General features: G+C 51.1%; 1 protein-coding gene across 1 annotated transcript in view; it reads left to right on the forward strand.

Moving 5' to 3' along the window:
* Positions 1 to 3422: 3422 nt before the first annotated feature.
* HTRA1 (HtrA serine peptidase 1) overlaps positions 3423 to 25589 on the forward strand; it is a 53369-nt gene continuing 31202 nt past the window's right edge. Inside the window, exon 1 of the mRNA XM_034663385.1 lies at positions 3423 to 3894. Within this exon, the coding sequence (XP_034519276.1) occupies positions 3423 to 3894 (472 nt within the window). The remainder of the gene's footprint in view (positions 3895 to 25589) is intronic.

The following is a 25589-nucleotide window of genomic DNA, read 5'->3' on the forward strand; positions in this document are numbered from 1 at the left end:
TTACCTGGGCAGCCTGTCCCCAGCCAAGGTTCTGTTACTATGGAGAGGGTGGGAATGGACGTGAAGGGCAACTAGGGGATGGATGTCTGCCACCCTGGAAACAGAGGACAATCTGGATTGAAGGGCAGTTTAGGTGACATCATTCATGGAGCATTCTGGATGTCAGGTTACAAAGTCTGGACTTCCTTTTACTGGGATTGTCAGCCCCCGAACATTACTGAGTAGGGCAATTACAAGATTGTAGGAAGTGTCAAAATTATTACCCTACCCCCTTAGGTTTTAGAGCCTGTGGATTAGGAAAGGCAATGTGACCCAGCCAGTCTGGGTCCTTCTTGCTTTTGGGAGGGTAGAGGCTCTGAGTGGGAGACCTTTCTCTTTGGGGGCAGCACAGACACAGTTGCTCAGTGCCAGTTCAAAACCTCATTTCCTAACAAGGGTTTGTCAGCCATGGTGTTTTCTTGTTTATTATTCATGAATAGGCTTGACTTTGTCCAAACTTAAAGTTTAAATGCTGTAAATTTGGGCGGTAGAGAAAATGGCAGGGAACTCACCCTTGTGGTTTCAGAACTACCCCCTTTTCTCTGGAAAAATGTTCTCTGGGAATCTGTGCCAAGACCTGGTGAGAAATGAGTTTTCATGATGTATCAAAAATATGCGTCTCGTAAGAAACTGTCTTTCTAAATGGCAATAGAGGGGGAAGAAAGAAGAGAAAGAGTAGCTTTTTCAGACCCAAAGCATTACTTCTAGAAATGGGAACGCTAGGATTAAGGGACAAGCAATCAATGATGGGCTCTTGATGCCAGGTTCCAATTGAATTATTCTGTATCTTTCCATGGAGGCATGCACATGGACACAGGCAGACACACACACACACACACACACACACACACACACACACACACACCACCCTCCTGAGTGGACTGTTCAGGATCTCCCTAATCCTCCTGGTGGGACTTTAATTTCTCCATCTCTGAGTTGAAGGTCTTGGGGGGTGAGGGTGGGGGGGCACTTTGGTGAGCTGGTGTTAACGTAAAAGCAGGGGGTGAGCTGCAGTCAGTCCTGGGAGATGATGTGATGTGATCATGGTCTTTCTAAAACCTTGGGCTTTTTGAATTCTGCTTGTCGGGAACGGCTCCATCTTCCACTCCTCCCTCTGCCGACTCCTTGATGCCACACCAGCTTGGGTTCCAGTGGCGGGTGGTGCCATCTTCCTTCCCTGGGAGAAGAGCCACATGGCTTCTGTGGCTTGCTGTTCCTGGTCGTCGCCATTGCGAACATCCCTTCTGGGTTGTGAACCATCATAGGGGTGGTTTTGTGGCCACAAACACCTTTTTTTAGTCACTAGATGCGCAGTCACCACCATGTTCCTGGTGAAGGTGCCCGAGGTTCTTGAACAACGTACCCAAAGTCACAGAATGAAAGGACAGAAGTGGGATTTCCACTCCCAAGCCCATCAGATGACATGGCTCCTGGCAGCTTCACTATGTCAGACCAACTCACCCTGGAGAGGAGGAAGGGCATTTCAGGAGGAGGGAAGAGCACGAGCAAAAGCATAAAGGCTTTAGACAGGAGAAGGTATGTACCAGAAAACGCAAGTTATTCAGCACTGGGGGAGTAAAGTGTGTATGGTGGGGAGACGAGATCGAGAATGGAGTGAGGGGGAGGCGGGAGGGGGACTCAGTGAAACTGTCAGGGACTTGTCCTCTGTTAGGGAAAAAGCCAGGAGACCCACCCAGAATAGTGTCTTATTTTTAACCTGCTATTTCGCTCCAGCAGTTCGGCTGGAGGCTGGAGGCTGCGGTCCTGGCTGCATCACTCTTAACTGGTAGTGTGACCCTGGGGGAGTCACTTATCCTTTCTGGCCCTCAGTTTTCTCCTCTGTAAAATAAAAGTACTGGATAAAAAGAAGTTTTCACCAGTTTATTTGCCACCACAGGCCCTGCTTAATTGATCTGCCCGCTGGGCTGCGGTGGGGGAAACTCATTACTGGCTGATCAACTTTGTTAATTACTTCCCTCACCCCTACACACCCCCTTTTTGGGGTGATCACAGCTAGCCAGGCACACAGCGCCCCCAGCCAGCAGAGCCTATGCCCTCTCCAGTATCCAGGGCTGAGTGAATTTTGGGTCAAGTTCTCCCTTTCCGCAAGGACGAGGTTCTGGCTTTAGGAAACACTTCCCTAAAGTCTTTGGCAAGCTTCCGCTGCTGAGCCTCCTGTTTCCCAACCCTTGGTCCCAGGCACCCCTCTGGACCCTGGACGGTAGCATGGCTCACATCTGGGAGGTGATTTGGGCAAGGGTGGTTATAAATATTTGGATTTTACTTTTTAAAACTATTTTTATTGGAAAAATATCTTGTGCACAAGGGAACCACCCACATACCAAAAAATAGTGCAAAACCGTAAGCCTCCCATGCACCCTCCCACACGTACTCCAACCCAAAGTCAGCGTTCCCAGCCCACCCGCCCGTGGGCGTCTCTCCCTTGGCAGGGCACGTGTGTGAACCCGTCTCCTCCTGGGTCCTCAGGCATAAGCTTTGTCCATCTGCTCAGCACTGGCCAGGAGGCCGCCGCCCGCGGGCCTGGCGCCACCGGGGCACCCAGATACGCCTCCGGAGTCGTCCCCCGCCCTCCAGGTGATGCCTTGACTTGCGTCTGTCCCAAAGGATGCATCGAAGACTCAAATGGAAGATCAAAGATGAACTCTTTTATTTAGTAATATTTTCGGCTAATCATGCACGTGGTGAAAAATTCAGGCGGTACGAAGCCCCTCTCTCACGCAGGACTCCCATTGTCCCCGCCCCCGCGCGTTACCAGCCTCTGGCGTCTCGCTCCCGAGCTATTCTGTGCGTGTACAAGCACGCATCCCACCCTTTAACTTTTTAGAGGAATCTGACACGAATGATTCTATTCTAATTACTTCTGCTCTTTGCTTTTTTCATGTAATTGTGGGTCTGGGCGTTGGCTTTCCGCCAGCCCCTGCGGGCGCCACCTTCTTCGTACGGATGCACAGGGACCACGGTCACGGTCGCGCGTGCCGGACACGGGGGTCAATGCCAGAGAGGTGCCCGTCCCCCTCCTCTGGAGCGCGTGACCAGAGCCAGCAGCGCCAGCGCCGCCCGGGGTCCCGGCAGCGGCCCCTCCCGCTGCCGGGGCGGATCCCCAGCTGGGCAATTTGGGGAACTTTCTCGGTCCCGCACGCGCGGGGCCACTGCAGGTTCCCCTTCTCAGAGTCTTTTAGTTTTTGGCTCGCGAGGGGCGTGAGAGAACCTGCGAACTGCGGAGAGGAGAGACGCATAGACCAGGNGGGCTGGGCCGCGCGGTCGCGCGCACTCACACCCGCTCGCCCTAGTCCCTCCCGCGCTCTTCCCGGCGCAGCTCTTCGGCCCTCGCCCAGCTAGCAGCCGCCGCTGTCGGAGCCGCCATGCAGCCCCCGCGCTCCTCGTGCCTCCCGCTCCTTCTGCTGCTCCTCGCGGCGCCCGCCCAGGCGCAGCAGTCCCGGACCGGACTCTCGGCGCCTCCGGCCGCCGGGTGCCCTCAGCGCTGCGAGCCCGCGCGCTGCCAGCCGCTGCCGGAACACTGCGAAGGCGGCCGCGTCCGCGACGCGTGCGGCTGCTGCGAGGTGTGCGGCGCGCCCGAGGGGGCGGTGTGCGGCCTGCAGGAGGGTCCGTGCGGCGAGGGGCTGCAGTGCGTGGTGCCCTTCGGGGTGCCGGCCTCGGCCACGGTGCGGAGGCGCGCGCAGGCCGGCCTTTGCGTGTGCGCCAGCAGCGAGCCGGTGTGCGGCAGCGACGCCAACACCTACGCCAACCTGTGCCAACTGCGCGCAGCCAGCCGCCGCTCCGAGACGCTGCACCAGCCGTCGGTCATCGTTCTGCAGCGCGGCGCCTGCGGCCAAGGTACCCGCGAGCCCCGAGCTCCCCGGTCCCGTTATCCCGGCTCCGACCGCTCCTCACGGGCGGCCCGGGCGAGCCGAGGGGCGGCGAAGCGTCGCGGGGTGTTCAGGGCTCCCGCTTGCTGGGAAAGGTGGGCACCGGCCCCCGGGGAGGAGCATTCCGCGGACCCCCTCGGAACCCAGCTTTGCGCCCAGCCCGGGGCCGGTTCCGCGCTCGGGGGGTGCCCCGCGCGCTCTGTCCCGTAGCCCCCGGTCGGGGTGACGGGGCGTCCGGCCGGGTGGCCGGCTGCTGGGTGGCGGGGCACCACAGCGCGCCAGGGAGCAGGGACAAACAAGACAGGAGTGTGCGCGCAGAGTTGAGTGGGACTGGGAGAGGTACCTTGTGCCGGAGGCGTTGGGACCCCTAGGACTCATTTCTGTCGCTTTGCCGTCCCCCTGCTTCCCTGGATTCCCCCCTGCTCCCTCCCCGCGCCTGTAGAGTTAACCGTGCGTTCATTTTCTTAATGGATCCTGCCGGCGAAAACTTTCCTACGTAACTTTGTATTTGAAAGGAACGGTGTTGCCCGCCGGCTCCGCGGTTCCCGCGAAGATGATCCGCCTGGGCAGGCGCCGGTGGAGCGGCGCCGTCGCCGCCTGCCTGCTTCCCGTGTTCTGAGCCAATCCTACAAAAATGAAAGTGGTTTTTTGGAATAAGCTGAACGGGACTTTGGATGGCGGAATCGGAGGCCGAGGGTGGGAGGCGGGTTCGGGATGAAGACTTGAACCCCTTCTCCGTCCTTTCGCATCTTTTCTGTATCAGCAGGACCCGTTTTGGTGGGGGAGGCGGCGGGGATGTGGCGACGGGTGGAGAAATGGTCTCTCTCGCGGGACCTTCCAGAGGGATGCTTCTGGTCTCCAGTCGGAGAGACCATGTGGAAAAACAGTACGGAGTTCAGCTGTGGCCAATCCAGCGGTGTAGGGCCGGGCCAGCCGCGCTTGGCAGTGCACTTGGCAGCCGCCTCCTGCCGCGGGCAGTGCATGGAGAGGGAGAGGGGGGAGCCCAGCGCCAGGGGCTGGTCTAGATGTTCTTTGTCGGAATAGGGTCCAACATGACCAGCTAGGGCCTGGCACAGGTTGGCTCACGCGGAGAGCAAGGTGCCAGAGCTGTCCAGGAGAGATTGGAGGATTCCCGCGACGCAGGAGCAGGGAGCCGGGCCTCTGCCCTCAGGAAGGAGCCCAGCTGCGGGTGCAGGAGACTTATCTTGGAGAGAAATGATCCAGCGGGGACTGAGGTACGGGTGTGACAATGCACAGGTGTACATGTGCACTCCGTGCCCCAGCCTGTGCGCCAGGCATGTTACCCGTGTGACTTCACTCGGCTTCACAGCCTCATGAGGCGGGGGCATCTGCTATTACCCCCCTTTTACAGATGGAGGAACTGAGCTTCAGTTACTTGCCCAAGGCCACTTAGCTGGAATTCGAACCCAGATAGCCTTCCTCCCAGCCAGCCTCGTGCTCAACCCCAGGGCTGAGGAAGAGAGGTCAGGCAGGGTGAAGGAAGTTTCCAGTTTCCAGAGGGCCGGGAACAGCCTGGGCAAAGCCTGAGACTGGCTTGGGAGCTGGCGAACAGGTTAGTGTGGCTGGGGACGTTGAGGGAGGGCAGCAAGAGTGACCCAGGCTGGTGGCGCAGAGGCCCCGAGGCCCCGACTGGAAGAGGCCAGCTGGGCTACGTACTGGGAGGTTCTTGGACCGGCGCTGCTTCGAGAACCCCAGTGTAGGACTAACCTAGCGGCGGAGTGCGGCATGCACCAGGTGCACGTTAGGGCCACTGCCGTCGTCTGGGTGTCAGGTGACTACATTAAGAAAGCACATTGCATATGTGTGAAAAGCAAGCCAGCTGTTACTGTGTGTAGTCTCACTGTACCGGGTCAGCACCTCGTTTATGGCCCATGAGATGGCATCCCTTAGCGAGCTCTGCGCTTGGCAGACGCAATCCTAGTCGCCGTGGGGAGAGAAACAGGTCCTTGCCCTTTGGCCATCGGGCCCACAGCAGGCTACCGGAGAGCCAGCGAGGGGACAGCCACAGGACGATGAGCGTGGCAGCCTTGGGAGGAGAGAGAGACAGAGGGGGCAAGGCTGTTCTCACCCTTTCCTCTCTCTGCAAATATTTACCGAGCGCGGCGGGGGTCAGACACTGTGTGTTTCTCTGTCTGCCTGGCACCCAGAGGGCACCTGACCGGCATGTGGGTAGAGGATGAGTGAACACATCGAGAACCCAGAGACACGGGGCCATCCGGGCTGCCCTTCAAGGAAGGCTTTGCTTTTGCCCCCCTCCCTTCGCCCCCCCCGCCCCCTCCCTCATCTTGCACTCCACCCTTGACTGCCCAGAGGCACCTCTGAGGCCCGGAGCCTGGGAGCCAAGACTTCATTCAGTCGAAGCCCTGCCCATGAGCAGGTCGCTTGACGTCATTGTTAAATGAGGTGAATTGGCTGCCGGCTCTGGCGGAGAGGGTTGGCAGGGATGCTGTTTTCACTGGGGTGGACGCAGGAGGCCTGAGGTTGGAGGGAGCCATGCAAGGATGTGGGGAAGGAGCTCCGGAGACATGAGTGGGCCCCATGATTTCCAAGATCCTAGGGAGGGTGTGCCCGGAGCCGAGAGCGAGGGGACGGGAGTGGGAAATGCCCGCAGACCCGAGGCCCTGGGCAGCTGAGTGGCTCTTTGCAGTCGTGGTGGATCTTTGGATGGCGGAACGTGTCGCCATTTAAAAGAAAGCACTTTGGGGGCACCTGGGTGGCTCGGAAAGGTTGAACATCTGACTTCGGCTCAGGTCATGATCTCAGGGTCCTGGGATCGAGCCCTGCGTTGGGCTCTGTGCTCCGTGGGGCATCTGCTTCTCCCTCTCCCTCTGCCCCTCCCCACTGCTCATGCGCGCTCCCCTCTCTCCCATAAATAAGTAAAATCTTTTAAAAAAAAATAAAAGAGAGCACTTTTATCTGTACACTGTTTCATGAAAACTTCAGACAATGTCTCCTGACAATGACTCTGGAAATGAAGTCAACTCCTCTATTTCAGAAATCAGTGCTGCTGTCAGGGTTTGGATGGGAAAGTGTCCAATTATGCTAGAGAACAAAGACCTCTCCTCTTCCACCATTAGCGGTTTGGATTAGTTTAAAGCAAAAACTCTGTACTGTCAGGAAATTATAACAAAGAAAGGAATTGCAGTTAATATAACAGTATAATAATAAAGGCTAACATATATTTAGAGCTTATTCTGTGCCAGGCGTACGTTAACTCATTTGACCCTCCTAGAATTGTAGGAAGGGTGTGCTGTAATCTTCCCTGTGTCATAGCTGGAAGACAGAGTCACAGACAAGTTCCTTGTCCAGGACTTGAACCCATGCATCTGGTCCAGGGCCCATTCATAATCACCATGCTGTGCTGTTGACAGAGAAACTAAGATTATACGCCAACTTCAGCTAAGCCGCAGCTAATAGCTGGAGTAAACAGTGCTCCAGATGGCCATGGCCTTGGGATGAAATGTAGGACACCTCCCAGCTCTCATTCCACAGGCACGGGAGTTGGAGGACATGGTTGCCCCCAGTTGCCGTCAGGGCAGCTCTTGCTGCAGAAAAGCCAAAGGAGCAGAAGGGGCTGGAGTAAAGATGTTTCCAAAACAGAGCCCCAGGCCTCTCTCCCTGAGGAGAGAAAGGCCTGTTTGGATTCCCAGATATTGCAAAAGACGGGCCAGGGTGTCTAGTGCTGCAGACCTCTGCCAGAAAATGGACAAGCAGCCAGGAAAGAGGCTGAAAGAGACTTCCCAAAGCAGCAGCCGCTTCCATTTCTGCTCCTAGTACCCCCGACAGGACAGCCCCCCCCCCGAATCGCAGCCCAGACAAGCCTGGAGCTCTCCCCATCCTCATCCCAGTACCCCTGCCCCTCCTCCCCCCAGGCCTGAGGAGGGACAGCCTCTGAAAGTGGAGCCTGGCTGTGCATTCCCGGTTAAGAACCACTGGTTTAGAAAAAGAACTGTCTTTGCCACAGTCTATGAGGCTCTGCTCTCTCTGGTTGGTCGTTTGCTTTTATTCTTTGTCGGTTTTGCTAAAGAGTTAAAGTAATAAGGTTTCATAAAATTCGTAAGTTAACAATATCGAAAGCCAAGCATTTGAGTAACTTCATTCCGTCCAAAAGAGCTGTAAATAGGTTGCATTAGAGCTTAAAATAACTGCATTCAGTAAGCGATTATGGTGGGGACCATGAGCTAACTGTGGTCAGACGTCCGACAGCCTCCGGACAGCAAGGCTGGATTGTGAGTCCATTTGGAGTTGTGTGATCCTGGACACAGTTTCGTGCCTTGGATTGAGAAATCAGACTTTCCATGAGCTTGTATTTCAAGTGAATAAATAGCTCTGGTGAGGCTTAGTTTGAAGAAGAAATCAAGTTTGGCTGGAGGCTGAGGGTTCCTTGGAAGGCCAGCTGGTGTGGAGGGACCGGCAGGCTGGTCACTTCCCAGGCTGTTACCTGACCAGGTAACCTGCCCCCAACCTCTCAGAGACTCAGCAATGAGGGGATTGGACCAGATGATCTCTGAGGTCCCTTCTAGCTGGACTGGTCAGTGATTCCTGTAAGAAAACTAGTCTGAAAAATTGTGGTCGCTTCATTTTCAAGGCTGGGATGAGTTATTTCTTTCCTTAAGTTATTGATGGATAAAGGCTGGGTTGGCATTGGCCCATCTTGCATGTGGCCCCTCTTGGGCTTGGTTTCCTAGTACTTCAGCTTTTGCTGGCTGTGGAAAATCCCTGGGTGACCACTGTGGTGACATGCCCACCCCCCAAGACAGGAGCCCCAGCGAACCTGGTGCCTCTTGCTGCTTTGCAGGGGCTCCAAGGCTGGGCCGCATGGGTCCCTGGAGTGAGATCCCTCCTGAGTCATTTCATCTTTCCTTCCCACCTTCTCTGCCATAAAAAAGAGAGAGAAAGGAAGAGAGAGAGAGGGAGGGAGAGGAAGGAAAGAAGGAAGGGAGAAAGAAAGGAAGGAAGAAAAGAAAAAAGGAGGGAAGGAAGGTAGGAAGAAAGGAGGGAGGGAGGGAAGAAGAAAAAGAAAGAAAAAGAAAATTAATATTAGCAGAGAAACTGAGAAGTGTAGCTATTCCAGATGCTTTTGGCAAGGCTCCCAGAAGTTGTAGGGAAGATGGGTGATCCGGTGCTGCTGGGTGACGTGTGTCCAGAGCCACCGATGGACACCAGTTAGTACAGCGCAACACAGGACAGAGGTGAACGGCAGGGAAGACGCATGTCCCTCGCTGCTGTCAGGGCCCAGAGTTTAGCTCTTGGAATTAGTGACATGAGTTCTAAGTTTGTTCAGAGCATTTATGGAACACCTACTATGTACGCAGAAGACCCAGATGTAGGGAGTCAAAGGGAGTAAGGCCAGGCAGCCCATGGTCTTCAGGAGCTTGTAGTAAGTCACATAATACCTGGCTGAAGGAGTCAGATCACCACTTTCTAAACGTGGAACTTCTTGGGTGTGACTTAATCTCCATAAGCCTCCGTTTCCCCATCCATGAAATCATTATAAAAACACGAGGACTGGCATGCAAATGTCCTGGTGTTGCTGGAGGGTGGAAACACCTACTTAGATGGAGCGCTTGGGAGTGTAGGTGATACGTTACTAGAACCCCGTCAGTATAAGCTGTCACGCTCGTAGCTGCCATCCTGACTGCGGCATCTGACAAGGAATCAGCTCAGTGGGGGGAGCGCTATAACCATCATGTCTTCCTGGGGATAAGCGGGTTGGTGGGGTAGAGAAGGCTTCGCAGACAAGGAAGGTTAGATAAGGGACGTGTGTCCTGCGGGCTGACTTGAAATCTGCCAATAACTATGTTTAGAAAGCTTCTCCGGGCAGAGGGACTCAGGCACCGCCTTGCCCGTCCCCCTCGGAAACCCCTGGTCCTTGCTTGGATACCATTTGACAAGTGTGTGACTTCTCTAGAACGAAGAGCTGGAACACCTGGGATTTAACAGGTGTCATCTTGTTACCCCTCCCTGGGGTTCGTGACGCTCAGGAAGTAGCAGTGGGTAGCCCTGAAGCCCGGGGACCTTCTTGAATAATCCTTGGTTTGCTTTCCATGTTTTAGAAACTCCTCCCATGGAAAGAATTGTCACGTCTTAAGCGGGAAAAAGAGTTTGGGAGCCTGCGGGTACCCTATGATTTGAGCTTCCCGGGACAGATTGTCAAGTAAGCACATTTCGAAAACAGTCCTTCACAACCTCATGTGACCGCAGCTGGTCCCTCACCAGGGGCTGAGCCCATCCCCTTCGGCACATGATGGTTTCAGAGGGCATGTTGTCGTGGATGGAATTTTTGATAATTTTCAAACTTGAATAAGCCTTGTCTAAATGAGTCAGAGCCTTGTGCAAGATTTTCAGGCCTCAGGAAATCTTTTTCGTGAGTTGTGCAATCAGATCTTGAGAAGACGGTAGGTCTGCATGTGTGTGTGTGTGTGTGTCATGAGCTGTTTTTTTATTCTTCTCAGGGTCTGGCGAGATTCGCAGTAGAGTTCCCTTTCACACAGTTTCGGGTGAGATTTCCCTGGCTTATCTGGCACTTGAGTCATCTCGCGCTCCGTGGCTAGGAGAACCCTGTCTTTGGAGCCGGTATTCCAAGTGGCAGTCGCCGCTTGGTGGGGATGGATGGACACAGAGAGTTCTGCCCGGCGGGGATGCCCAGGCAGGTGGCCGCCAAATGGATGTAGAGACGAGAAGGCTCATCGTCTCACGGGCACATCTGCTTTTCTCTGGCAGAGTGAGCTGGCCGGGGGGCCCGGAGGGGCAGTATTCTCCAGGACGGCCAGGTGGTGGGGAACAGTGGGCAAAACGGTGACCCAAAGAGCTACGGCCACTGGGTGCTCTCTGGGAGGGGGCGCTGTGCTGCCTGAGTTAGGGGACTGCCCGGGTGACCGGCCCTACTCAGGGCGCTTGCTGGACGCATCCAGGGAGGGAGTGGCACCGTCCTCGCTCCCTGGCTGCGTGGCAGTCTACTTCCAAGCAGTGGACTGTAGTCGCCCAAGGCTAGCCAGTAGGGATGAGGCAGAGCTGGGATTGGGTCGCAGGTCTGCCGTACTCCCAAACCCCGGCTTGAGACTTCTCTGCTTCAAGTGTTATCTAGAAGCGTGTTACTTAATCTCCAAATATTTGGGGGGTTTCCAGCTATCTTTCTGTTATTGATTTCTAGGTCAGTTCCATTGTGGGCTGAGAACATACTTTGTCTGATTTGTGTTCTTTTAAGTTTGCTAGGGTGTGTGTTCTGGTCTGGAATGTGGTCTGTCTTGGTGAGTGTTCCATGTGAACAGCAGAATATTCAGCCGTTGTTGGGTGGAGTGTTCTATAAATGCCAGTTAGGTCTGGCAGATTGATAATATTGCTCAGGTCAACTCTGGCCTTACTGATCTGCCGGCTCAGGCTGTCGGTTCCTGAAAGAGGGGCGCTGAAGTCTCCTGAGTCTGTTCTGAAACCCTGAGCCGCTGTCTCCTCTATGACCTACTCGTGTCCTGGGAAACATGGGTTCTAGCCCCCCTCGGACCTTTTGGGTAAGTTACTAACTCCCTCCAGCTTCAGTTTCCTTATCTATGACATGGGGGGAAGGCTGCTGCCCCGGAGACCTCGGAAGGACACTGGGAGGGTCAGGCTGGGAAGGTGCTTTGTCACCTGGGAGTCCTGGAGCATCACAGCTGCAAGGAATTAGGACCTCTAATTGGCAATTCCAGATTCTTTGGGACTCCTGGTAGAACCGGCACCAAGCAGGGGAGCCAGAAGGATAGAAAAAGTCATAGGTCTTGGGGCGCCTGGGTGGCTCAGTCAGTTAAGCGTCTGCCTTCGGCTCAGGTCATGATCCCAGGGTCCTGGGATCAGGCCCTGTGTTGAGCTCCCTGCTTAGCGGGGTATCTGCTTCTCCCTCTCCCTCTGCCCTGGCTCATGCACGCTCTCCGTGCACCCCCCATATCAGTCTCTCAAATAAGTAAATAAGATCTTAAAAAAAAAAAAAGACATGGGTCTCCTCAGGGCATGTTCCCTTGTCCCACTGGGACACCATAGCTCTTGGCCAAGGTCACTGAATTGTTTGCAAGCACCGATCTTCTATTTCAGAAAGCCAAAGGCAGAGACCAGTACCGTCAGCTCCAAGGGAAGAGCACTTGGGTTCAAAACACCAGCACCCCAATTATTATGTAGAGCACAGCATCATCTCTTATTCGTGTAAGGGAACCCGTGGCCTGCATTCTGAGTTCCTCAGGCTGAGTTTCTGTGGAACATTTGCTGGTCAAGGAATGGCCTGAGTTGAGGTTCCGTAGGTCCCAGCTTGAAATTTCTTCACCAGTTTGACCTTTTTGGCTCTGAAAAATATGGCCCAGTATGGTTCAGCCTTCAGTGGAAAGCCCCAGTAGGAAAAGTCTGATAACAGAAGGTACAGGAGGAAGGGCAAGAATTTGAGGCCATCTAGAGAAGACCCATCCATGTATGCTGATTCCTTTCTGCCTGTGGGGTTGTGTAGTATTCTTAGGCACCGCCTGTTCCGATGGGATACCCCTCACTGGCCAGCCAGATAATCCTTCATCCTCTGAGAAACATCACTGCACTTCCACAACCCGTCTCGGACTAGGGTAACTCCCCATTTGCTTGTTTTCTGGGGTCTTGTGGACAAGGATAACTCCTTCCCTGCCGAGACACTGGGGGCTGGCCGTACTCACTAGGACTTGTAGAGAAGACCGAATCCCAGAACCTGAAACCTGAGTGTGGAAGGTCCTTGCAGGTCCTGTAGCCCAACCCTTCACTTTACAGATGGGGAAACTGAGTCACCCAGAGGAAGCATGCTTCTCACAAGCTTACCCGCTCATTGGTGGTGGGGCACTGTAGACTCTGTGCTGGGGCCCAAGGAAGAGCCCTTGAGCCCTTCCCACCTCAGCCATATGTTCCTGCGGGAGCAGGTGGGCGTTTGGGAGGGGACAGGGTCTATCCAGATGATTTTCCTATGAGGCTGAGAAATGGTGGGTACTTTTGCTTAGTCTCCCAAAATGATGCTAAAGAAAACATGCCCCCCCCAACAGTGTCCTTTGGTTGGAAGATGACCCCAAAACTATCCATGTAATGACTGATTTCTCCTCTCAAGAGTTCTAAGCACATATTATTAATGCCCTTGAATCGTAATTACAGTGCTCTTGCTGAAGGGAAAAAAAAAACCAGTACAAATATCATGGTGGGCATGCCAGATAAATCAGGGCTGAGATGCTTCTGTGCCTTTTAAGCTGTGGTTAGATTTTCTTTGAGAAGAATATACCAAGCTTCCCTTCTTGTGGCATAAAGGCTCTTGTTAATTTCTTTACCATACTGTGTAGATATCTTGGGAAACGCGTTCATACTTTTGATGACATATTTTATTGTTATCAGTTTTTTAAAGTTATAAATATGGTTTACAGATAAAGAAAAACAGAAAAAGGGCCACAATTCTGGCAGCTTCATCGTCTCTGTCCCAAGCATCACCAGCGTCTGGTTGACCAGTCCCCTCTTTGTGTCCATTTGAGCTGTGGTTGCTGTTGTGAGCGATACTGAAATAACATTCTTGTGCTCATCGTTATTTCTATATCTGGGGTTATTCCCTTGGGAAGATGTTAAGAGGTACGACGACTGGATGGAATGATATGGATTTTTTATGCCCTTTGGTGTATGTTGCCAAGTTGTTATCCAAGAGGATTATACCCAGGTTTGTTGCCATCAGCTATAAAATTATCAGCCTCTTAAGTCACCGATGGTCGATGGTCGAGGCAGGCAAAAAGAAATTCCCCCGAAAGAAATCCTTCAAGATAAATAGAATAGGAAGGTACCAAACGAGTCATCCTGCTCAGTGAGTTAACGACCTGGTTGATCTTTAAATTCTTTTTATTCTCAGGTGGATGCTTTTTTCCTTTTGTTTTTAAGATTTTATTTGTTTATTTGAGAGAGAGGGAGAGAGAGAGAAAGAACGAGCAGTGGGAAGGGGCAGAGGAGAGGGAGAGAGAAGCAGACTTACTAGCGTCTTCTGTGAGGAGCCAGGACGGGCCAGGGGATGTGAAGGTCCGAGGTCACAAGTCAGACTATGGCCGAGACCGTGAGTCCTGGACACCCAACCCAGGCGTCTCCACACTGAGCCTCCCGGATATGAAGGCTGCCCAGGATGCAGGAGGAGACCAGAATGTTTTTGTTTGTTTTGGAAAGTGACGAATATGTTTATTCAAATGTTTCTCGTACACATGAACAGAAATACAGCATGAACCACATAGATAAAATCCAACATTCTAGTAGCCACATTAAAAGAATAAAAAGGAACAAATGACATTTTTTTCCTTTTTTATCACAGTTCTATTGAGACATAATTCACATACCGTAAAATTCACCCTCTTCAAGTGTGTGGTTCACTGTTCCCCTATATTCACAGGGGTGCAACTATCACCACGATCTAATTCTAGGACATTTTCATCACGCCCCAAGGGAACCCAGTACCCGTGAGCGCGCACCCCGTACTTCTCCTCTGCTCAGCCCTGGGCGACCACAAATCTGCTTTCTGTCCCTGTAGATTTGCCTGTTCTGGACATTTCATATTAGTGGAATCACACAATGTGTGGTTTTTGATGGCTGGTTTGTTTCACTTAGCGTCATGTTTTCAAGGTTCATTCATGTTGTTAGGTTCCAGAACATTCCATTTTACGACCGCACCGTATTCTGTTGTGTGGATATAGGAAGGCCAGACTTTTTCTTCTATCTGCTCTTCCTGACAGGGCATCCTAATCCCAGCCAGGAAGGTCACTTTGAAAGTCAAACTGGTGAGGCGGCACTGGCTGGTTCTATCGGAAGACACCCGAGCGCGGGACACAGGAAACCAGCCTTGAAAACAGGAATGTTCTATATTGATGGGAATTATAGGCCAAAAGGAAAAGATCAGGAAATGTACTTTTCAGGTTTATTAGATCATATACCTTTTTTTGGGAGCTGGAAAGGATGTCGGAAATGGTGTCGCCTAGCCCCTCATCATCTTACTGCTGAGGTAACTGAGGCCCAGAGACAGGAAGTGGCTTGTCTGGGGTCTCAGGGCCCACTTTCCACTTCTTACTGGAGCCAAAGATTCCTTCTGGCTTCTGTCAGTTTTACAAATTACGCTCATTCTCCTCCTTGGATCTGGAGGTCCGTACTCATTATGAATGGGCATGGGGCACTTCTCATGAGGAACTGTCCCCTTCCTGGACGGAGGGCCTTGGTTCACTGGTCATGTCCCTCCCTGCACCTTCTTGTTCCCCAGCCCAAACCCCAGGCCCATCCCCCTCCACCAGGGGGCTGTGGGAGGGGGCCCAGGACGGTTGAGGAGGGTGTCTCCCAGGCCCCTTGAGCAACTCAGCCGTCTCCTCCCAGCCTGCTGCTTACGGTGCCTGAACCTTCCCCGCCACTCCAGACATAACAACTAGGAGCAGTCGGAGCAGGAAGAGAACCCAAATGAGATATCTGGGAAGGTCAAGACCGGAGCCAGATGCTTATCAAGGGGAAAGTTAATAGTGTTTTTGTGAACCAAGCAGTCAGTCGGTTCCCTGATGGTAATAAAAGACACATCATGCTGGACATTCAGGAGACTTCGGGAAAAAGAAAAACTGTAGAGGAATTGATTGGAAACTTTTCCCCCTAATACAGACAATAGGTCAGGAAAGACTGTCAAAGGCAACAAGACTGACCAAACCCAAGCGTTCACCATGGTGTGCAAGGAAGGACCCTTTTTTTTTTTTTTGACCAATGAAACCGCAAAGTGATTAGCAATGACAGGCACCATTAAACATAGACACATTGTTCTGGAAAAGGCACCTTTTACCAGCTATGTTGATGCTGAGCCATGCTTGTGACTGACAGCGTGTGTAGGGGTTTGCAGCCAACTGGCCAGGTGCCCCCGAAAGCCTGCTGGGGGTCGGGAGAGACCGTCTCAGACTTGTTTGGGTCAGAGTCAGGGTTTGTGCTCCTTCACTTCACCCGCCCTGGTCTTTTCCAGAAACATCTGCGGCAGCCTTGGCCCAGCCTCTGCAGACGGCTCCGCGCTCAGGGCACTGTGGGCATTGGGGGACGGATTCGCAGCCTGAGGTCTGGCGTCAGGAGAGCTTTTCCCACTCTCAGCCGTCTGGGAGACTGCTCCGGAAAGAGAGGGGCTGCCAGCGCTTGGAAGTGCCAGTGTGGGCTGCAAATCGAGGCCAGGCTCCCGGGCTCCGGCTCCTCTTCCTCCTTTATTCGTGATGAGGCGAGAAATAGGTCACACAGAACCCTCCCGAATTTTATTTCTTTTCTTCTGTACAGAAGACAGAGGGCATGGGAGTCCCTCATTCAATTTCGAATCTTTAAAAAAAAAAAAAAAAAGGAGCAGTTGCTGCTTGTGAATTCAGTTTATTTTAACAAGAAGAGGTCCAAGAGCCTTTGGCCTTGGGAAGTCTGACTCCAAAACGTGTCTTCCGTTTTGTTCTCCTTCAGTCTGCAGCAGGGCGCTCCCGGCGAGGCACAAGATTTGCAGGTTTATTTGAGACCTCAGCCTGCTGCCTTCGCCACAGCCCGGTGATGCCGCTCTTCCCCCTCCTGTGCCTTTTCTCCGCCAGGTTCAGGGAAACCTCACTACGCGGGGCCCCCAGCGCCCTGGAATTTGCAGTCGCAGCACTGATTAGAATGGGGGTCTGGTTTCCCGGAATGTGCAAAGTCTCGCTTCTGTTTCTGCTGCCTCCACACCCCAGACCAGCGCTGGGCCAGCGTCTGGGCTGGAGCCGTGGCTGACAAGTGTCCTTGGAATGGAATCGAGTGGGACAGACAGAATGCAGTCATTCAAACTGGAGTAAACGAGCCTTGCGGGGCATCTTTGCTGCTCACACCCGCCCCCCCCCCCCCCCCCCCCCCCAGGCAGCCACTCTTGCCAACGGGAGGCCCCAGACCCTTTGCACTTCATGACTCATTACCCATTAGGAACCTGCTTAAATTGATTCTCTGCGGACCCTCAGGGAGAAAGTCGTGAACATTCACTATAAGAGGAGGAAGCATTCTGTTTCCCCGCCGCCGTCTGGCTCCTGTAATGCAGCCTGCTCCCCTCTCACGGTCATTCTTGAATTCATCATTCAACCTCACAAAGAGAGCTTTTCTTAGTGAAAAAGCATCCCCCTCGCCTTCCCTGAATGTGGACCAGCACCCCTCCCAGCGGCGCGGTGTCAGGTTAGTGACCCGCCTGCTTCGGCCCTGGTCTCCACACACCTACTCAAGTGGGACAGGTGACCTGCTCCCGCCTCAGGCGCCTGTGCCCGGCAGAGTATGGAGCCCAGTTCCAACTATGACATCAAAAGGCCTGCTGGGGCCAGCAGCATGGCTGGGCCCGTCATTGAGCGAAAGCCACGGTGTTCTTGTCATCACAGCGACGGGCCATGGCAGGCGCTCCCTATCAGTTGACCTTGGCCTGCAGCCCTCCCGTCTCTGCTGTTTTGTCTCTCTGCTGTTGCACCCCCACCCCCACCCCATCAGAAGTGTAGGGACCTTGGGCTCAGGGCAGTGCTGTTCCCTAGGAGGCACATCGGAGGGCCAAGCTTTGGATCCAGCTCTGACTGCCTTTCCCCCCACCCTCCACCCCGCCAGGCTCCATTGGCCCCTCTCTGAAGGTTCCAGACTGAGCAGAACAGAGCGGGATTGGGGGGGGAGGGAGAGCAGGTGATGTGCCAGGGGTGTAATTTCCCCCTGGAGGTCCCCTCTGGATTTGGGCCCAGATTTATTTACCCAGCAAGTAGCCTGTTGGTAGTTATTTTTAATTTGGCCAAGCTAGGGACAAAGAAATGTTCAGACGTGCCCCTCGGACCATCGAAAGATAAAAGGAGGACGGCCTCCAGCACGCACTCCCGTGGCAATACATTCTGGGGTGCCCGTGGATTGTGGGCCTGAGCTGAGGCTGGCACTTGGAGGATGGAGCTCCAGAGGCAGGACCTCATATGGGGGGCTCATGCTCGGGGTGTTGGGGCCATGGGAAGGTGGCTGATGACAGCTGAGAAGTGTGTCCCAGACCCCTTAAGCAACTGAGCCCTTCCGAAAGACTAAGTATTTCATGACACCCCACTCGGGACCTGCTGTAGTGGTTTCCTTATCTACAATTTCTGAGCCAGTGGGAGCCTGGCTGGCTGTGCTTCTGCTGGTGGCCAGGGGAAATGCCCCAAGGCTTTGGGGCTGGACCTTGAGTCTAGAGCAGTGGTGTGTCCGAGCTGGCATCTCGGGTGATTTCTTCTCCTGGTCATCACATGGTGGTGGGGAAGGGGGGCTTCTGCCCCTCAGGTGAAAATGGGAACGTGTTTTCCATTGGCCTTCTTCTCTAACATTTTGTGCCTTTGCCTTTGAAGGGACTTCAATCCTTTTGTCACTTGTGCCCAGGCCCTTGTGACAGAAGGAAGAGAAAGGCTGGAATGGGAGCTCGAGGGGGCCCGGGCCAGCGGAGGAGGGCGAGCTGTCCCCGACCGCCCTCCCGCGGTCCCTTGGCCAGCAGGCCCTGGCCGACTCTGGCCTTTTTGGCTGAGTTCCTTTCTTCACATTTCTCGTCCTTCTCCCTGCATCTGCCAATTGTTGGAACTGGGCTGTGCTGTCATTTGTAGGCTTGAAAGGACCAATACCTTTAGTGGCACTTAAGGCTGTAGCAAGTAGGTGAAACGTCACAAGTGATACCTTCCCTTTCTCCTCGAGAGCCGGGAGGGTCCTTGGAAGCCACCCAATCGAGCCTCCTTATTTTTTTTTTTTTAATTTTATTTTATTATATTGTGTTAATCACCATACAGTACATCCCCAGATTCCGATGTAAAGTTTGATGCTTCATTAGTTGCGTATAACACCCAGTGCACCATGCAATACGTGCCCTCCTTACTACCCATCACCAGTCTATCCCATTCCCCCACCCCCTCCCCTCTGAAGTCCTCAGTTTGCCTCTCACAGTCCATAGTCTCTCATGTTTCATTCCCCCCTCTGATTACCCCCCTTTTCTTTATCCCTTTCTTCCCCTACCGATCCTCCTAGTTCTTATGTTCCATAGATGAGAGAAATCATATGATAATTGTCTTTCTCTGCTTGACTTATTTCACTTAGCATTATCTCCTCCAGTGCCGTCCATGTTGCAGCAAATGTTGAGAATTCGTTCTTTCTGATAGCTGAGTAATATTCCATTGTATATATGGACCACAGCTTCTTAATCCAGTCATCTGTTGAAGGGCATCTCGGCTCCTTCCATGATTTGGCTATTGTGGACAATGCAGCTATGAACATTGGGGTGCATATGGCCCTTCTCTTTACTACGTCTGTATCTTTGGGGTAAACACCCAGTAGTGCAATGGCTGGGTCATAGGGTAGTTCAATTTTTAACTTTTTAAGGGACCTCCACACTGTTTTCCAGAGTGGCTGTACCAACTTGCATTCCCACCAACAATGTAGGAGGGATCCCCTTTCTCCACATCCTCTCCAACAATTGTTGTTTCTTGCCTTGTCTATCTTTGCCATTCTAACTGGCGTAAGGTGGTATCTCAGTGTGGTTTTGATTTGAATTTCCCTGATGGCTAATGATTTTGAACATTTTTTCATGTGTCTGTTAGCCATTTGTATGTCTTCATTGGAAAAGTGTCTGTTCATATCTTCTGCCCATTTTATGATTTGTTTATTTGTTTCTCGTGTATTGAGTTTGAGAAGTTCTTTGTAGATCTTGGATACCAGTCCTTTATCTGTGGTGTCCTTTGCAAATATATTCTCCCATTCCGTGGGCTGTCTCTTAGTTTTTTTGACTGTTTCCTTGGCTGTGCAGAAGCTCTTTATCCTGATAAAGTCCCATAAGTTCATTTTATCTTTTATTTCTCTTGCCTTTGGCGATGTGTCGTGAAAAAGGTTGCTCTGGCCGATGTCATAGAAGTTATTTTAAAGTTGAGGAACCTTCAGCCCCAAGGGGCTTGCCTGAGATCACACACTTGCCTCCCCCGTGTGGGAGCGGTGCCCACACCTTGGGCAATGGAAGGGGGGGTGCCTGCCTCCCAGCACATGGGGTGTCCCTCCGCCCCCGAAGACTGCCTGTGGGCTCTTGGGCTCGGCCCGATTCAGCATCTCCGTGAGCCTCCAGGAGTTGCTTCTCAGTACTTCGTCTGCTCTTTGGGTTTTAAATCAAATGAAATGGAAATGCAGGCAGGGCCGGCTTCATGGGTGTGCAGCCTGGGCGGTCCATGCTCGGAAGGACCCCATACCTGGGTTCATGCTCTGCTGTCACCCTCTTGGATTTCTTAATACTTTTGGAACAAGGAGCCCCTGCATTTTTGTTTTACACGGGGCCCTGCAAATCATCTATCCTGTCCTGAATGTAGGACAGTGCATTAAAATGCCAGTGATTTGATCAATCTGCTCTTGCAACTGATTTGAATTTTGGGAACATGCTGTTCCCTGTGAATAAAGGGGGATTCATTTCTTTTCCCTCGAATACACTGTGTTCTGTTTTCCAAATTAGCTCTACTTCTCGATTCTGTTGGGAAATTGGAAGGCGCGATTGTTCTTGTTGGAAGCCAAGGTTGGACAGTGAATCCTGAGCTCTGGCCCTGAGCTCTCAGGCACGGAAGTGGGAAGCATTTTCCTACAACCGCGGGGGCTAAAGGGGGCTGGAGGCTGAGTGAAGGACCTGGAAGGGAGGCTAGAGCTGCAGAGCAGAGGGGCTAGCTTCCCACCTGTGCCACCTGCCAGCTCTGGGGGCATGAGTCACATGCTCCACTTCTCTGCCTTACTTCTCAGACCCTTCATTTCTCCATCTTTCCATAGACTGGGCCTAAGATCCACTTTATAGGCTTGCAGGAATAATGAGAGGTGGTGTTTCCTGAGTGCCTGGCGTTGTGCTTGACACAGAGTAGATGCTCAATAAATGAGTATGAGCACGGTGTGATTACTTGATTGCCGACGTTGCGGATTGGGTGGGGCTTGACTAGCTGTCTGGGAGAATAAGAATTCCAGGCAGGAAGACAAATAGCGTGAGTGCAAGGAGGTGGGCTGGCGCGTGGTGGTTTTGGAGGCAGTGAGAGGTTTGTAGCGGGGGAGAGTGCATATCGAGAAGTCCTGGGACAGACAGTTGGGGAATCTGGAGGAGGGAGCTGTGCTCAGGAGATGGAGACCAGCAGGGGGGTCCTGTAAGTTCATGTGCCCCAGGGGGTAACTATCATTTCGGGGGAGACACCTGAAAGTGGACCAGGTGTGCCTGAATTAGAATGCAGAAATGGGATTCTGAGAAGGCTTGGAATTGTGGGAAGAGGCACTCGGAGGCGTTGAAATACACCCAGGCAGTGGCGCACCTGCTGTGAGCTGGGAGGTGACCGTAGCCTTGAGCACAGGCGTTGTGTGCGTTCTCTCCCTTAGGACTCACAACCGCCTGGAGGAGGTGGTGGTATCTTCCTGTTGCAGAACGGGAGACTGAGGCTCGGACAGGGTTGCTGCCCGAAGTCACACGGCTATAAAGGGGCAGAATCAGGATTTGAGGCCAAGTCTGGCTCGGGAGTCATCCTGGCACTAGTGGGAGCCTTGGGACCTTTCCCAGCCTTGCTGACCCTGCTAGGAATCTACTGGGGCTGGAGCTCAGCGCGGCCCTCCATCCATCCCTGACACTCTGAGCGTCAGATGGGTGGGGGTGCAGGTCTGCCTGGAGGAGGCACAAGTGTGGAGCCGAGGACAGGGGCAGGGCATCCAGGACCCATTGTTAGGATTTTGGAGCCAGGTCTGAGGCAGCTGCCCCCACTGGTGTGGCCCTGGGGCTTTCCTGGGATTGCCCTGGAGGCCCTGCAGGGGTCCCTGGGTCCTTCTACAGCGGATGCCTCCCATGCTGGTCATGCTCTCTGCTCGGGGACTGAGAGTCCTGGCAGCTGGGGCCGTGAATCCTATAGGTGTAGCTCGGAGGTCCCCCCAACCCCACCCCTTACACTGAGAGCCGGTCACAAGCTCCAGAGGGGCCTGGGAGCAGGAACGTGTGGGACTCGGGCCTGCTACTTGGGTAGGATTGGCACTCCCGCCTCCCTGCTGNACAAGCTCCAGAGGGGCCTGGGAGCAGGAACGTGTGGGACTCGGGCCTGCTACTTGGGTAGGATTGGCACTCCCGCCTCCCTGCTGGCAGGTCCGGGTTTTACGGGATCTGAAGTTTGTACAATTCAGGGGAACCTCTTTAAGAAAAAGAATTCAAAATTATAAATACAACATTAGGCATGGACATGATCTTTATTTAGATTGAAAAAACAAACCTCCACAAATTGCACAGTTTTTTAAAGTGAGAAAATACTACAGACCCCAAAACCCAGAAAAATATCATGATGTTGTCATTAACTGCCAAATACACCTTCACCTTTAAAATACCTTCCCTCCCCTATATATTTTTTAGCTATAGACTCTCTGATCACGTTTTCATATGACAGTGAGTTTGTAATGTTTCCTATGGAGAGAATAGAATGAATTATTATTATTATTATTATTATTATTATTATTATTGTTATTTAGCCTTTCCTCTGGCATAATTCTCCACTACCTTATACTTCCAGGCCAGGTCACCATACCCCATACAACCTCGAGCTTGCACTAGGGAGCTGGCAGGATGGGAGAGTGGGAGTGTCCCTGGAAACCATTTCTGTACCAGGATAGAAATGCAGAAGTGACTTCAAAGCACATAAGTGTATCTAATGAAACCCAAGTAAAATGATTCTACAGTTTGACTTTGAGCCACATCCCCAAATGCTACAGCTGCTCTGATAGGACCAGAGATGTGTGGCAGAGGTAAGGAGACAGTGGCCTCAACCTAACTGCCGTTTAAATATTTTTATAAATATTTTTGTTGTTATTTATTAACTATTTTCCAAAAAGTGTCTGACAACTGAACACTTTGCTAGGGCCCCTCACAGGGCCAGTGTTTACGTTCAGCCTTCACTGTAAACCCACCTTTGCTCTGAATTATTGCCACTGTGTGAGGATTCAGGATCCTCTGGTGAAGGGAGCCCAAGGGACTTCAGGCAGAGGATTTTCATGGCTTGTGACACCCTAGTGTCCCAGGAATTTTTTTGTGGTACCCCCTAGGCCAGAAGAAATACCTAATGGTTCTATTCATCAAGTAATTAGGTCCCAATCTGAATAAACGTTTGTGCCTTTACAGTATAATTGTCACTTGAAAATCAAGGAAAAATAGTACTTTAATTTTGTTATTCAATAACCACACCTGTTTATTAATGGGCTAGGTGTACTGCTGGGTGCCATAGAGCCTCTTCAGGCTTGGAATCAGATTGGACACTGTCACCCGCATTTCCAAGTTCAACATTGATTTTTGTACAGTTCTTGCTTTGAATCACAGTGACCACCAGAATCCAAAGTGACAAAGGAAATCATCTGAAGGATTATAGTGCAATCTGATTTTGAAACTGATGTCCAGCAGATATCAAGTATCACTGTGTTTCTGCAGAAAACTGAAACTATACTGTGAGTTTGCCATGGCGCTCCAGGGTGCCTTGGGGCAGAGTTTGAGAACTACGGCATTAGGACCATAAACACTTACTTCTTTCTTCTCCCTGCCCCACATCTAATCTTTGCCTGACATTTTTACCTTAAATATTTAAAAACACACCTTTTGATGTTTTTAAAGCACATATCCGATTTTGTGTTTAAGCTTTACCTAGAAACACAAATAAAAGTCTATCTGTTGGTTCCTAGTCCCCACATTGTGATTTTCATTTTCACTGCAACACATTTTCTTTACTGTGATAATGTATGTCAAATACTTAACTTAGTGCCTGGCTCTTTTTGGCAAACACTTAATAATGGAAGTGTCTGTTATGCTAATTCTGATACTGATTAATGAAACTCAGCAACACTGTGTGTATCTCTCTTTCCTCCTGTAAGGAAGTTGTTGAAAGTAATTAAGAAGTTATATCTGTAAAACTCCAGGGGACATGGGCTCCAAGGAAGTAACATTTATGGAGTCATGTGCTTTCCTAGTAGTTTATAAAGAGGAGACAAGAATCATTTATTATTTTTGGATGAAATCCTGGCAATTTAAAAACTCATTAAATTATAGGAAATGTTGGCTACTCTTAATGGGTCATTTGTTGTGTTAAAAATCAGTAATGATAAATATTTATTAGATGACTGGAAAGGCCTCCTGTAAAATGGTGTGACTCATCAATCTACTAATCCTAGTTATTCAGAATTTTTCAGTTTAAAATAAAATCACGTAGTATAAGTCATTTGATTTTCTCTTTTTGAGAATTATTTAGAATATCCTAGGTTTTTTGCTTTCCATATAACCTTCCAAAATAGCTTATCAATTTCTACACAAACACCTGCTGGGATTTGCATTGGGAGTATGCTGAATCTGTAGGTCAATTTTGGGAGAATTGATAGCTTGACAATAGTGAGTCCTCTGACTCATGAGTATGGTGTATCTTTTGATTTACTGAGGTCTTTTAAAATTTATTTCAGCAAAAAGGAGAGAGGAAACAAACCATAAGAGACACTTAATGATGGAAAACAAACTGAGGGTTGATGGAGGGAGGTGGGCAGGGGATGGGCTAGATGGGTGATGGGTATTAAAGTGGGCACTTGTTGTGATGAGCACCGGATGCTATATGTAAGTGATGAATCACTGAGTTCTACTCCAGAAACCAATATTGTACTGTATGTTAACTACCTAAAAATTTTTTTTAAAAGATTTTATTTATTTATTTGACAGAGATAGAGACAGCCAGTGAGAGAGGGAACACAAGCAGGGGGAGTGGGAGAGGAAGAAGCAGGCTCATAGTGGAGGAGCCTGATGTGGGGCTCGATCCCAGAATGCCGGGACCCTGAGCTGAAGGCAGACGCCTAACTGCTGTGCCACCCAGGCACCCCAACTACCTAAAATTTAAATTAAAAAATAATAAAATAAAATTTATTTCCGTAGTGTTTTGCACATACTTTATTAAATATTTACCTATTAAGTATTTTTGATGCTATTATAATTGGTATTTAAAAATTTTCAATTTCCAGTGGTTTCTTATTAATACATAGAAATATAGTTGTGTACATTGACCTGTTAGCCTGTGACATTGACAACCTCACTTATTCTACCAGTATATTTACAGATTCCCAAGCAACTTCCACATGCACTATTGTGTCATCTTCAAATACTAGCGGTTTTATGTTCTCCTTTCTAATCTTTATGCCTTTGATTTCTTCTTCTACCTTAATTATTCCAACCAGGACATCGGTGAAATACTGAGGAGAAGTGGTAAGAGTGGAATGTCCTGGTCTTGTTCTCGTTTTTAGAGAGAAAGTATTCAGTCTTTCACTATTAAGTATGATATTAGTTTTAGGTTTTTTATTGATCCCTTTTATCAGGTTGAGGAAGTTCTCTTTCTAGTTTGCTGAGTGTTTTTATTGTGAATAGGTGTTCAATTTTTGTCACATCTTTTTGCATCTATGGGATAATCATTTGGGTTTTCTTAGTATTCTAATGTTAAACCTTATCTATTTATTTATTTTAAAGATTTATTTATTTGAGAGAGAGAGAGAGAATGTGCGCACGTGCGCGCGCGCATGAGCAGGGGAGGGAAAGAGAGAGAATATCCAAGCAGACTCCTGCTAAGCACAAAGCCTGATGCAGGGGTTGATCCACAACCCATGAGTTCAGGACCTGAGCCAAAA

This window comes from Ailuropoda melanoleuca, chromosome 6 (genome assembly GCF_002007445.2).
Source record: "Ailuropoda melanoleuca isolate Jingjing chromosome 6, ASM200744v2, whole genome shotgun sequence".
Lineage (NCBI taxonomy): Eukaryota > Metazoa > Chordata > Mammalia > Carnivora > Ursidae > Ailuropoda > Ailuropoda melanoleuca.